General features: G+C 56.9%; 4 protein-coding genes across 4 annotated transcripts; 3 read left to right on the top strand and 1 right to left on the bottom strand.

The window, feature by feature from the left end:
- Window positions 1-768: 768 nt before the first annotated feature.
- TRAVEDRAFT_67999 (cytochrome P450) lies at window positions 769-3,004 on the top strand. Its single transcript, XM_008034522.1, has 11 exons — window positions 769-884; window positions 947-1,057; window positions 1,113-1,241; window positions 1,301-1,463; window positions 1,528-1,611; window positions 1,667-1,763; window positions 1,823-1,949; window positions 2,020-2,133; window positions 2,195-2,369; window positions 2,427-2,670; window positions 2,729-3,004. The coding sequence occupies exons 1-11, from the start codon at window positions 807-809 to the stop codon at window positions 2,904-2,906; spliced, it is 1,500 nt and encodes a 499-aa protein (XP_008032713.1). The 5' UTR covers window positions 769-806; the 3' UTR covers window positions 2,907-3,004.
- A 175-nt stretch (window positions 3,005-3,179) lies between these two features.
- TRAVEDRAFT_55136 (ARM repeat-containing protein) lies at window positions 3,180-7,194 on the top strand (the record flags this gene model as incomplete). The annotated part of the gene is made up of 2 exons (XM_008034163.1): window positions 3,180-3,191; window positions 4,971-7,194. 2 exons carry the CDS (start codon window positions 3,180-3,182, stop codon window positions 7,110-7,112), a joined length of 2,154 nt encoding a protein of 717 aa, XP_008032354.1. The 3' UTR covers window positions 7,113-7,194.
- Window positions 7,195-7,534: 340 nt separating this feature from the next.
- On the top strand, window positions 7,535-12,199 carry TRAVEDRAFT_108538 (myosin class I heavy chain; the record flags this gene model as incomplete). The annotated part of the gene is made up of 15 exons (XM_008034521.1): window positions 7,535-7,669; window positions 7,726-7,894; window positions 7,951-8,273; window positions 8,325-8,487; window positions 8,540-8,643; window positions 8,697-9,116; window positions 9,173-9,676; window positions 9,735-10,097; window positions 10,149-10,455; window positions 10,509-10,597; window positions 10,649-10,777; window positions 10,828-10,949; window positions 11,004-11,217; window positions 11,278-12,099; window positions 12,161-12,199. The coding sequence occupies 15 exons, from the start codon at window positions 7,535-7,537 to the stop codon at window positions 12,197-12,199; spliced, it is 3,903 nt and encodes a 1,300-aa protein (XP_008032712.1).
- Window positions 12,200-12,607: 408 nt separating this feature from the next.
- TRAVEDRAFT_41528 (uncharacterized protein) lies at window positions 12,608-13,838 on the bottom strand (the record flags this gene model as incomplete). Its single annotated transcript, XM_008033920.1, has 2 exons — window positions 12,608-13,204; window positions 13,272-13,838. The coding sequence occupies 2 exons, from the start codon at window positions 13,836-13,838 to the stop codon at window positions 12,608-12,610; spliced, it is 1,164 nt and encodes a 387-aa protein (XP_008032111.1).
- Between the last annotated feature and the right edge of the window lie 41 nt (window positions 13,839-13,879).

Genomic DNA, 13,879 nt, shown 5'->3' with positions numbered 1-13,879 from the left:
AGTTCAAGCAGCGATTAAATATCTAGCTACAGCTCGAGCTCGACGCTGCTATGTCGAAGCACATGCTTGTATCAAACGAAATATACAGTAGTATCCCGTTAGGAAGGTAAGTGCAGATTCTACCGGTGCGCCAGACTTGAACTTTGTTGAATCCCAGTGTTGCAGGCTGTATAGCTTGCTTATAGACAAGATGGACGAGGGAAGATAGCTCTAAGGTGCATGCATCAAAATCGTCCTCGAGTCTGGGCCGGCCAGGTTGATTCACCGGAGAATACTGGTACTTATTACTTCCGATCTACAAGATCTATGCGCGCATCAAGCTGTGCACACATGCATCGGCGCCGGCCTGTACAGGGATTCTGCGAGCTCGTACGATTTGACTGTCCCTTCGAAGCCGTCCAGGTGGCCTGCCAGCACGCGGGACATTCCATTGCGGACGTTCGGCTGCCCACACACCATCAGCGGCTCGATACCAACGGGTGAGAGCCTCGCCCGGTGCTCCTTGAAAGAAGTCACAAGAGCGCGGGCGTGGGACCGCTGTGCCTAGCCGAAATGCAGCCCTCTCGGAATAACGGGCCCCTGCAGGCAGCCTTGGTGAGTAATTACCGTTACGCGGCCTTCCCGAGAACCCTTGAATCATTCGCATGCAGCCCTTTCGGAGACTGGACATAAGCGTGGCCGTTGTCGGGAAGATGCAACACATGGCCGTATATAAGCCGAGTGCAGGCTGTCGTTGTCAGGATCTCCCTCCCCTTCGACACGACCAAGCGCCGTTATTATCATCTCCCAGACCTGAGTTGTAGACCATGGCGGACATCTCTCCCTTCTGGGCCGCTGTCGCCGTGGTAGGCGTCGTATACCTCATAAAGTGGCGGTCGAACCCGGTGAGCATCCAATCATAGCCTCTCCGGAGAGATGTCTGACTTCTCTGGTCCTGAATGCCCAGCTCAACTCTATTCCCACTGTTGGCGGATCCTCCCTCCCGTTCCTGTCCTTCTTCAGTGCAATCAACTTCACGCTGAACAGCAAAAGGATGATCATGGAAGGGTACAAGAAGGTAAGGCATCTGTATCATTCCAGTACGCCATACCACAGCTCTCATGTGCCCCCAGTACTATGGCTCCGTCTTCAAAGTCCCCTTGCTCGACCAGTGGATTGTGGTGGTTTCTGGACCGAAGATGGTAGACGAACTCCGTCGGCGGCCGGATGACGAGCTCTCGTTCTCGGAGAGCGTCGCAGACGTGCGTGGTCACTTTCGTTTTCAAGTCTAACATGAACTTAGGCATTGTGACGCTCCCAGTCCATGCAAATCAGGTACACTCTGGGCGCTGACACCGAAGACGACCCCTACCACGTCGATATCATCAAGGAGAAGCTGACGCGCAGCGTCCCGGCGATTCTGCCGGAGGTGATTGACGAACTCACCCTGGCGGTCCCACAACACATCCCAGCCAAGACCGATGGTGTGTCGAAACTTTGTTCACATCCGTCAGGTTCTTGGATCTCATAGGACTATGCCGCTTGCAGAATGGCTCGAGGTCCCTGTAATGACTGCCATGCAACAGATTATCGCACGCGCGAGCAACCGTGTCTTCGTCGGGCTCCCCGTCTGTAAGTCACAGCGTATGAGTGTGTACTGGAGTGGGATCTGACTCACATTTGTTAGGTCGCGACCAGGAGTACCTCGACCTTTCGATTTCGTTCACTATCGATATCGTTAAAGACAAGACTATCGTTAAGTTCTTCCCCGAATTCATGCGATCGTAAGTGTCCGTCTTTCCCGAGAGTGTTTCGGTCACTCATTGCCACTGACCGCATCCAGATTCATCGGAAGGATCTCGAGCAACGTACAGAGCACGCTATACAAGGCCATTCCGCACCTGAAGGTCGCTATTGATGCGCGCCGCGAGATGATGGAGAAATACGGAGATGACTGGACGGACAAGCCGGTACGTTGCTGGCCCGGTCGAGCTGCGCCAGTTGAGGACCCTCCATCTCACCGGGCACTTCGTTTGGCAGAACGACCTACTGCAATGGATCATGGACATAGCGCGGGAAAGGGATTTCTCCGACGAGGCCATTGCGCGCAGGATCATGCTCGTCTGCTTCGCTGCCATCCACACATCCTCTAACGTGAGTAGCTGTTGTTGGTGACGCCGTCTGCTAATAGCCAGTAGCTGAACATACCTTCCAGACCGTGACCCACGCCATCTATCATCTCGCGGAGCATCCAGAGTGTCTTCAACCTCTGCGCGAGGAGATGGAGCCCATTTTGAAGGAAGAGGGCTGGACGAAGAATGCGATGGGCAAGATGTGGAAGCTCGATAGCTTCCTCCGGGAGTCCCAACGGTACAACGGCATTGGACTTAGTACGTACCGCTGCCTCCTACCTTGCGTGCGATCTTGTTGATCGTATTTCTCCACAGCATCGCTGGGTAGAAAGGCGATGAAGGACGTGACGCTGCACGATGGCACCTTCATACCGCGCGGGTCGTTTGTTGTCGCCGCGGCCGACGCCACGCACCACGACGACTCGGTTTACGCGACCCCGGACGTCTTCGACCCCTTCCGCTTCTCGGACATGCGTGAACAGGATGGCGAAGGTACCAAGCACCAGTTCGTGAACACCTCCGTGGATTACATCGCCTTCGGGCACGGCAAGCACGCTTGGTGAGCACCCAGCCGTCTGTTCGCTCCGCGATGTGCGAGCTGACTGACGTGTTGGTAGCCCTGGACGGTTTTTCGCGGCCAACGAGCTGAAGTCGTTGCTTGCCTTCATCATTCTGAACTACGACCTCAAGCTCGGAGGTGACGGGGAGAGGCCTCGCAACATCTACTGGGGCCTGAACGTCATTCCGGCGCCGAAAGGGAAGGTCTTGTTCAGGAAGCGCGAGGCGTCGGTGTAGTGAGGTCGATGCGGTTATCCGTTGTGTACATCATGTATCTATTACAAGCATAAGTCGGGCTATCGACTACACGTCCCGATCGCTACGCACTACAGACGTTATGCGTAAAGTTGTCGGGTGACCTATGATGTCCGCATTTCAACGTCTTCTGCAACAACTGGTGTCGACTCCACATCGGGTGTGGCAACAGTGACCGACTCCTCTTTCGCCTCACTAGTGACAACAGATGGCGCTTCGCTGCTCTGCTTCACCTTCTTTCTATGCCGATGCACCATGACGGAGGATGCCGTTGGGTCGTCATAACTGCGCAAGGTCAGCCACTGAGACGCATGGTGTAGTTGTGAACATACATTTTGATCACATGGAAGAGGAATCCTCCAGATCCCGAAGCATTCATAGTGGGGTGCGTTCTCCCTGGGAGGACCTGAACATACGCTGAGCGGGATTGCATATAAACGTAAGGAAATATACTAACCTGGTATTGTCTCAACCATGTCTCCGTGACGGTAGGACCTAGATAGCCTTGCTGGTCTCGTAATTGATTATAGAGGTCTGATACGACTTGCGGGTGTGGACTGTGGACCACTATAGACGCCGAACCCGCGAGGTACGGGTATAGTTTTTCAATGATGGAGTGCGGGTCATATTGGCTAGCTATGATCAAGCTGCGACGCTGTCAGAAGGCGGCGTCAAGATGGATTGAAGTGACATACCCTTCAAACTCCCCGTTGAAAAGCTCTTCTCGGGTCTGCAACAGGGCGTCCGATGCAATTTTACGCTTGTTGAGGCGTGTACGCTGACCATCAGACTTGAACTTTCCGGCTGGAGGCTCACTAGACGCAATGACTATGCAAACGTGAGTAAGGCGACCTGTACGGATGATGCAGCTACCGTACTTGGCGTGTAATCCTCATCTGCTGCTGCCCAGTTGAGCGACACCATGATTGGCGCCACTGCCTCCTTCCGGAAGTTCATCTGTACCATGACAGGATATGCCGGGGGGGAGTCGATGTCGCATATGGTCACAAGACGACCTTGACCTGAACATGAGGATAAGTACTCAGAGGTTCCGGGAAACCGACGATACTCCTTACCACCCATGCGGTCCAATATGGCAGAGACTACGACCCCAGAAGCATCGTCGACTGCGATGTACCTTCCGCCTGGTCTGATATTCGCCAGGTTCACTATTTGAGCCAGTGAATCTGGACGAATGTCTCGCAGCCGATTCTGATCTTTGTTGAACCAATACTGGCACACGTTGAATAGTGTCGGTTCGATCACGGTGAAATGTTTTGAGTACCTAGTGGAGGTTAGTGGCTAGACGCGTTTGAAATGGAATTGGGTGGCACGCACTTCATCTCTTTCCGCTTTTTGTATTTCTCCTTGCTGTACTCAGTCTTGAGAGCGAAGTTGGTATGTTGCTCAATCTGTTTTTGGATGATTTCCTATGGTGGAAGGCGTCAAGAGATGTTACGACTTGCCTAGGACACTCCTCACCGATGCATGCAGACCAGACTTCTTCAACGTCTCAATCTCGGCCGGTCTGAGAGGTTGGACCGCTTGTTCATCGTTGATAAGCTCATTTGTCGCTTCCGTTTCCTCTGCAAGAGACGGTCAGGACATAGCAAGACAACGCAATTAGGGTTCGTACCTACTTCCTGCATCGGGCGGGGAGGCAGCACCTTCAACTTTTTGTCCACGATCTCATATGACAGCCCGAACGGCTGTCCCACAAGTTCATTTCCGTAGAAAGACCCGAACTTCCCGAGGTGGACTGTCCTGTACACCAAAGGTCAGACGAGCAGACCTAAGGAACCACGAGTGGGAGTTCCGCACGCGTCCTTCTCGAGCTTGATCGAGCGAAAGTCTCCGCTAGGAATCTTGATGAGCAGCGTATGGCCGGCCTTGATGATGTCCTCGCGAGTGATAGAGGGCGCGTGCTGCGCGCGAGAGGGGCCTTCGCCAACGTCCATGGTGGCGAGGAATGAGGAGAGAACGCGCAAAAACAGATCGAGATCTGCGGGGGAAACGACGCGGCCAAACACGTGCACACATGCCGAGGCCGACCGCGCTCCTGCTCCCGCCATGAGCATCGTCGAGCTCACCACCGACACTGTCCCCAACGTTCTCGATGCCGTTCTCAAGAAAACGCAGGACAACTCGTGGACCACTTTTGCGCCAGATGAACTCTCTGTGCTTCTGTCTGCGTTTTCACCGTCTCAGCCCGTAGCGGTCCACTCAAAGGCATACATCGTCCTCTCTGCTTACTGTCAACGACGTCGCGCCGAGGCTTCTACCCCGCAGGAAGGAGCCCAGTCGATTTACAAGACCTTCGAGACACCGGTCACATCCCGCATTGCAGACACGGAGGAGCGCGAAGTTGTCGCGGGACTCACGTTTCTCGCTGCTCTCTTCGACGTCGATCACCTCTCTGCGTCCAATATCTTTCAGCGCGATGGGGTTCTCGAGTCAATCATGGATACCCTCGATCTCTTCCAAGCTTCGCATGATGTAGATCTCGCGGTCGCACACCTGCTTGGCCGCGCTGCCGGACACAAGGCGTGCCGAGCACTCCTGGGCGCGGACCACCAGAAGTGGCTCGAGTGGAAGTCGCGTCAGACGGAAGATTCGGAACTACGTGCAGCAGCCGCGGTCGCGATGGTCAAGCTCGCGCGGGGCTCTAGCGTGGACTCCGCGGAATCTGGAGGCTCGACGGAGCAGCCAATGGAGGACGCGGAATTGGCGGCGCTGATGAAGGGTCTCGTTGTGGACAGTCCCCGTACGTCCTCTGTGGCTGACGCGGTCGAAGGCCTTGCGTATATGAGCACCACTCCGTCCGTCAAGGAAATGCTTTCGAAAGACACCACCTTCTTGACGAAGCTCTTTGCACTCGTTCCGCGTCGGAAAGGTGCTCCCGCGCCGTCTATGGAGGATTTGGCAGGTTCTCCATTATATGGTACTGTCGTCGTCATCGCGAATCTATGCGCGTACCGTCCCCGTCTGTCCGCTGAGGAGGCTCAGATTGCCAAGCTCAGGCGCATGGCGAAGACACCCAAAACTGCGGGTCAGAGTGCACCGAAGGACTCGTTGGATGACCCTATGGATGACGATGAACGGGTCCGAGAGCGGGGGCGTAGGATCCTCGAGGCAGGAGTTATGGAGGCTCTGACGTCTGCTGTGCGCGCCACTGACAGCCGCGCCGTGCGATCGGTCGTTGGCAAGGCTATCCTCAGCCTGGTGGAGGAGAAGGAGAATCGCGGAAAGGTGTTACAAGCTGGCGGCGCGAAGGCCCTCGTCACGATCATCCAAGGCATCCTCACACCTCTCAAGTCCTCCGGCACGACCAAAACGCTCCAGCTCGAAGCTGCAGATTTCGAGCCCATGCAGGCGTTGGCGAAACTCGCTATCACGGCCTCGCCCGTCCAAGTCTTCGGTCCGAACGAAGGCGCGATCTACGATGCAATTCGTCCCTTCTCCCTCATGCTCACACACCCGAACGCAAGTCTGCTACAGCGCTTCGAAGCCATGATGGCTCTCACGAACCTCTCTTCCCAAAGCCCCGAAACTGCTTCTCGCATCGCGCGCGCGGACGACTTGATGAATAAAGTCGAACTGCTCATGCTGGAGGATCACACCCTGATCCGGCGCGCAGCGACTGAGCTCGTGTGCAATCTGGTTGCGGGGTGCGAGGAGGTCTTCGACAAATGGGGAGGGGACAAGAAATCTGGGTCGAAGTCGAAGCTGCAGGTGCTCGTGGCGCTATGCGACGTCGACGATATTCCGACACGCCAGGCGGCATCGGGCGCGCTCGCGACCCTCACCGCCTCTCCAGACGCTTGCGGATCGCTCGTAGAGCTACAAGCAGAGCGGCACCGCGTGCTGCCTATCCTAGGTCAGCTCATCGACCCTGCTGTCGTGGCACGACCTCCTGGAGATGTCGAGGATGAAGGCGAGGACGATGAACTTCAGACGGACCCTGGCTTGGTCCACCGCGGCATCGTCTGCGTGCGGAACCTGCTCTACGGCATCGAGAATCAGGCAGCGCAAATGGAGATTGCATCTGAGGCGAACCGGGTCGGTCTCGTGCGCGCGCTGGTGTTGGCAGTGAAGGGCTGCGCACAAAACCCAAGCTCGCCCATTCTGCGCCCTGCGGCGGAAGCATTGAAGTGGTTGTTGGAACACGGCGTGGAAGTTACGGTGTAAGAAAGGCGGGACATGGAAGTCTGTAGTGCTGTACCAATAGAAAACATGCAGTTTGGAACTAAGTATACGATGAGTACTTACCTCCTTCTGCTGCGGCGAAGTCATCAAGTGCACCTTGGCCGCTTGTGTCATACAGAGCTGTACCTGCAAGCGCCCGGACACTGGTGCGCGCCGGCGCGTGTGGTCCGCTCGTCATTCCATACACCGATCTGCTCGCCTCCGCCTCTCTGCCTTCCCAACCTCTGACTATTCTACCTCCATACTGGAAGCTCTGCTCTACTGATCTTGGCCGGAAGACTGCCCCTGCAGGCGAAGCACACCGCGATCGCGCCGTTACCAGTCCTCGTCCGCGTTGCACAAGCGTCTGTAATCACCCACCAAATCTATTGCACCTCTAGGCTCTCCTCTGTATCATGGTTAGTATGCTGAACAAGAGCTTCGTGTTGCTGTATCTTGAACCATGGCTTGTCCAGGCGCCCTCCAAGAAGGCGGGCAAGAAGGGCGGGGCCGCAGCGACGTCCAAGAAGGCGGGCGGCGCAGCAGGCAAGGTCGCTAAGGTGAGCACTCCGTCCTCTGCATATAGTCATCAGGGCGTTCACTAACATAGATATAGGCAGATTGGAAGGAGGGCTTCAAGAAGAAGCAAGTCGGCGTGTCCGACATGACGCTCCTGACCACTATCACCAACGAGGCCGTAAACGATAACCTCGAGAAACGGTGGAAGAACGGCGAGATTTACACCTATATCGGCTCGGTGTTGATCTCCGTCAACCCATTCCGAGGTGCGCTATGGCGATTCCGACAACCTCGAATGCGGGTTTGATCGCGCATCTTGTAGATCTGGGCATCTACACCGACGAGGTGCTTCAGAGGTACAAGGGCAAGAACAGGCTCGAAGTACCCCCGCACGTCTTCGCCATTGCCGAGTCTGCGTACTACAACATGAACGCCTACCACGAAAACCAGTGCGTTATTATCTCCGGCGAGTCCGGTGCAGGCAAGACGGAGGCAGCGAAGCGCATTATGCAGTATATTGCTGCGGTATCCGGAGGCCAGGACAGCAGCATCCAGGAGATCAAAGACATGGTACTCGCCACCAATCCTCTGCTCGAGAGTTTCGGGTGCGCGAAGACGTTGCGTAACAACAACTCCAGTCGGCATGTGCGTAAGATTAGGTGCGCTTCGAGGGCTGCTTCGCTCACGTCTCTCTAGGGAAAGTACCTTGAGATCATGTTCAATGACCACGGAGAGCCGGTCGGCGCACAAATTACGAACTACCTGCTGGAGAAGGGTCGCGTGGTAGGTCAAGTGGAGAACGAGCGTAACTTCCACATCTTCTATCAGTTCACGAAAGCGGCGTCCGATGCACAACGAGGTAGGTTCTGTGCGGATGTTTTGCGAGTTTTATATCAACAACAGATGTATAGAGGCCTTCGGTCTGCAGACCCCAGAAGCCTACGCCTACACCAGTATCAGCAATTGTTTGGACGTACCCGGAATTGACGATGCACAAGACTTCGCCGAAACTATCGTGAGGACCCCATGTCCCCTACTTCGCTTCTGACTTGAGCTAACTTGCTACAGAAAGCGATGCAAGTCATCGGCTTGAGTGACTACGAGCAGAATGAGATCTTCCGTAACCTTGCCACAATTCTCTGGCTCGGCAACGTACAATATGCGGAGAAGGACGACGGAAACTCGGATATCTCAGACACAAGTGTCACTGACTTTGTCGCATACCTCATGGAGGTAGACGGGGCTCAGGTCCAGAAGGTGTTCACGTCGAGGACTATGGAGACCCAGCGCGGTGGCAGACGAGGCTCGGTCTACGATGTCCCGCTCAACCCGGCGCAGGCGAGCTCTAGTCGCGATGCTCTAGCGAAGGCGATCTACAACAACCTGTTCGAGTGGATCGTGTCGAAGATCAACGTGTCTATGAAAGCCCGGAGTGCAACCGCGCAACTCATTGGCATTCTTGACATCTTCGGATTCGAGATTTTCGAGGTTCGTGGCCCCGTTTCGAAGCTGTGAGTTTATGCTCACGCTCGTTCACCCGGCAGGACAACTCCTTTGAACAACTGTGCATCAACTACGTTAACGAGAAGCTGCAGCAGATTTTTATCGAGCTCACGCTCAAGACGGAGCAGGAGGAGTACGTGCGCGAGCAGATCAAGTGGACGCCGATCAAGTACTTCAACAACAAGATCGTGTGCGACCTCATCGAGGAGAAGCGGCCCCCTGGTATCTTTGCTGCGCTCAACGACGCGTGCGCGACCGCCCATGCCGACCCCACCGCCGCAGACAACAGCTTCGTACAGCGTATGTCAGCGCTATCGACGAACCCTCACTTCGATGCTCGCGGCGCGCAGTTCCTCGTGAAGCACTATGCCGGCGACGTGATGTACAACGTTCAAGGCATGACGGACAAGAACAAGGACTTGCTCGTAAAGGACCTGCTGGACCTCATCGGCGGAAGCAGCAATGAGTTCCTGCAGGGCCTCTTCCCGGACAGACCCGACCCGAACAGCAAGAAGCGTCCCCCTACTGCCAGTGACAGGATTAAGGTCAGTTATTTCACCCCTTTTGTATCCCGCGGAGGGAGGTGCGAGTGATATACTTCAGTCGTCCGCGGGCGCCCTCGTCGAGAACCTCATGCGTGCCCAACCGTCCTACATCCGGACCATCAAGCCGAATCAGAACCGCAGCGGCAGCGAGTACGACACCAAGGCCGTACTGCACCAGGTCAAGTATCTCGGTCTCCAGGAGAACATCCGTGTCCGGCGCGCTGGGTTCGCATACAGGAACACTTTCGAGAAGATGGTGGAGCGTTTCTACCTGTTGTCGCCGGCGACTTCATATGCGGGAGAGTACATCTGGCAAGGCGACTCCAAGTCTGGCTGTGAGCGCATCCTCACCGACACTGGTATTGCCCGTGAAGAGTGGCAGATGGGTACCACGAAGGCGTTCATCAAGAACCCCGAGACGGTTAGTCGACTTTCAATCCAGAGCGAGAGCTACAGTTGACAGGCCACTTAGCTCTTCGCGCTGGAGACGATGCGTGATCGCTACTGGCACAACATGGCCGGCCGGATACAACGTGCGTTCCGCAACTACATGCGCTACAAGCATGAGTGCGCCCGCCGAATCCAGCGCTTCTGGAAGAACAACAAAGAGGGCATCGAGTATGCGAAGATCCGCGACTACGGCCACCAGGTCCTGGCGGGTAGGAAGGAGCGGAGGCGCTTCAGTCTGCTTGGCTACCGCCGGTTCATGGGCGACTACCTCGACGTTAACGGGAAGAGCGCATTGGGCGAGGAACTGGCTGAGGCTTGCGGAATCGGCAGTACGTGTTTCCTCAACCTGCATACAGGCGTCGTCCTAACGTGTATGTTGCAGGGGACAAGGTTACGTTCAGCTCGAGAGGGCAGCTTCTTGTTTCGAAGTTCGGCCGCTCCAGTAAACCCAGCCCACGGTTCTTGATTCTGGTGCGTCTGCCTGACGTTCTCTGTAGGTAACTCCTAACCCTTGTAAACCAGACTGACAAGGCGCTCTACATCGCTGTTACGAGCGCAAAGGAAGGGCAAACCGTCACGAGTTTGGAGAGGAAGATTGCTCTCATCAGTATCAAGAGTATCTCCATGACCCATCTGAGGGATGATTGGCTAGTGGGTGGCCACCCGGCATGTCTATTTACCCTTCTCTGAATATTCTGTAGGTATTCAACCTCGGGCCCACGGAAGAAGGCGATCCGATCATTAGCTGTATCTTCAAGACCGAACTGACGACCCACATTCTGCGCCTCACGCAGGGCAGCGTCAATGTTCTCATTGGCCCGACGTAGGTCAACTCGTCTTATATGCTCGTTTGAAGCTAATGCTCGTCTGTCAACAGCATTACATATACCAAGAAGAAGGAGAAGAAGGCCGAGATCAAGACCCTCAAGGACGAGACCGTTCCGCGGGGCGACCTGTACAAGAGCCACACTATCCATGTGCCCTCCGGCGAGCCTCCCTCTAGCCTGTCGAAGCCCCCGCCCCGGCGTAAAGAGGGAGTTGTACGGCCGATCACTCAAGGGAAGCTTCTCAAGAAAGGCGGACCATCAGACGTGAGTACTCCGCTTCATGTGAGAGTATCCGGTCACTCATTCGTATAACAGAGGCCAAAGCCGTCGGCAGCTTCCAGACCCAAGCCAGCTGCGCAGCCCCTCCCAGGCAGATCTACCCCTGCTGCTGCTGCTAAACCGCCAGTGGCTGCATCCACCCCAGCCGCGTCCTCAGCCCCACGCGCGCCGCCTCCACCGCCTGGTAGGGCCGCTGCGCCTCCCCCTCCCCCTCCGCCAGAGCCCGACGTCGAGCAGTACAAGGCGAAGTACGCATTCCAGGGTCAGGAGGGCGAGATGTCGCTTCAGAAGGATGACATCGTGGAGCTCGTAGAGAAGGACAACAACGGATGGTGGCTGGTCAAGAAGGACGGCGTCGAAGCGTGGGCGCCGAACAACTACCTCGAGCTCGTCCCGCCCAAGCCCAAAGCCGCAGCACCTCCGCCCCCGCCACCCCCTCCTCCCGCAGGCAAGCGCCCGATCCCGGCCGCCCCAGGGGCGCCCGCCGCGCCCAAGGTCGGGGGCAACGGCGCGCTCAAGTCCCACCTAGCCGATGCCTCCGCGAAGCCCGTCGCCGTGTTCCCTGGTATGGCCGCTGGGAACGGCTCAGCGGCGCCCTGGAAGCGGAACGCGTCGACGGCCGAGTCCTCCTCGGAAAGCACCCCTGCGTCGTCGCGACCTGGCAGCTCCGTCGCGCACAAGCCGCCACCGATCGCGGCGAAGCCTAAGCCGGGGCCGCCCCCACTCGCGAGCAAACCGGGCGCACCGAAGCCTGGAGCGAAACCGCCTATCCCGACTGCTGCACGGCCTGCGGCGGGCGCGCCGAAGCCGAAGGCGGGTGTGGCGAAGCCGGCTGCTGTTGGTGGCCAACTGGATTTGGCTGCAGCAGTGAGTATCCGGCGTGGATATCTGATGGGGTGAACGGTGAACTGACTACCATTATGTGCAGCTTGCGAGACGCGCTCAGAAGATCGCTGAAGACGAATGAACGAACGAATGAGACAGCTCACCGGCGTGCGGGCGCACACAAGCTGCCTGCTGCGTCAGAGCAACGGACTCGTTGGAATGAAGGAACGGATCATGCATGGCATTCAGGGTGTACATATGTATAAGGCAGGCCTAGCTAGTTCCTATGCGATGTGTGTGCTCGAGAATTAGATGCGACATGTAGACATGGCATTACTACTAGGCAGTCGTGCGCGCATGGGGATATGGCGTGAGCGCGGGTATGCGATCCGATTTGTATCAGCGTCAGGATGTGGTGGTGGTATAAACAGGCGAGGCCGGGAGGCGGGGATGTTCTACAGCGGGAGCGAGCGGTCATGCAGTGGTCGTGAAGATAGCGAGTGAGCGATAGACGATGCAGGGATCCGGACAAGCACTACGGGTTCAACGTTCAGGGCGAAGCAGAGGGTGTGATCGTGATGGGAGGAATGGGTTCGATGTCGGGCTCGAGTAGGGACGCTTCTACCTCGTCCTCGCTCTCGAGTTCGCCGTCACTGCCTGGCACCGCGACCCGCGACGGTGTGAGCGGTCTCGAGCCGACGAAGCTCGTATCGTCCACATCCAAGTTGGAGCGCGTCTCCGCGTCATCACCGCGCCAGTGCCGAACCTCTTCCTCGGTGAGCACCTTGGCGACGCCGCTACGAGGCGCCTCTATGAAATCCTCCGGTGTTGACTCGAGAGCACGCTGGCACGAGGATAAGAGGCCCTCGAGGATCAACTTCACCCGACGGTATGGTTCGTCGTCCTTGCCCTCGATGATATCCGCATCGTCCTCCCCTTCTTCCTCTTCCTCTTCCTCGTCCGGTTGTTCATCGTCGTGGGTCAAGGAAGACTTCACCGCGCGGTACGCGGGCGGCGGGAGTATGAGCCGCGACTCGCGCAGCTTGCGCCGAAGCTCCCGGATTTCCCTGGCCTGCTTGTGCTTCGTGGCCTCTAAGCTGGTATTGATCGCAAGTAGAGAACGGTTCGTGATCTCGAGGTCTGCGATCTGTCAATTTGGGAAGCCAATGAGCATTTTCGGTTGACTATATGCGGTCATAGCAACATCCACGCACCTTGCGATTGGACTTCGCCTGCGCCTTCAGCTTACGCTCGGCGTCGTCCTCGCCCGCGTCCACATGTTCTGGCTCCTCGTCGGAGTCATCGCCGGATTCTGCTTCGCTCGCGGACGCAGCGTCTCTTGGAACAGGGTCGCCGCGGAAGCCGAGTCCATCAAGGCTGGCCCGAGGCTGGGACGATCTGCTCCCCTGCCGCCCGTGGCTCTGGCCATTGACGTGCGAGTGCAATGTCGGTGCTGTGCTCCGACTGCCGCCCGACTCTTGGGTTTCGTACGACGCCGACGAACGTGACGCTGACGATCGCGAGGAAAAAGATACCGTAGATGTCGGCGGAGAGTGCAGAGGAAGAGGGATGGTGGTAGGATCAACCTTGGCCACCTTAGTTGCCGCGGAGTGCCCAGCGCCATAACGAACGGCGAGATCATCGTTGGGCACGAATGCTTGATACGACTTGGGTGGTTGGTACGAATGCGGCCTCGTCGTTGCGAAACGCGCCTGACCGGACTGAATACCAGATGGAGAAGACGCAGTGGACGACGGGCTGTGGTTTGCGCTGCTTGGCATCAGCGGCGGTGAGAGGCTGAGGTTGGATATCGACGGGACGC

Source organism: Trametes versicolor (assembly GCF_000271585.1).
Source record: "Trametes versicolor FP-101664 SS1 unplaced genomic scaffold TRAVEscaffold_1, whole genome shotgun sequence".
Classification (NCBI taxonomy): domain Eukaryota; kingdom Fungi; phylum Basidiomycota; class Agaricomycetes; order Polyporales; family Polyporaceae; genus Trametes; species Trametes versicolor.
Note: the sequence above shows the minus strand (reverse complement) of the source record. Positions and strands in the feature narration are given on the sequence as shown.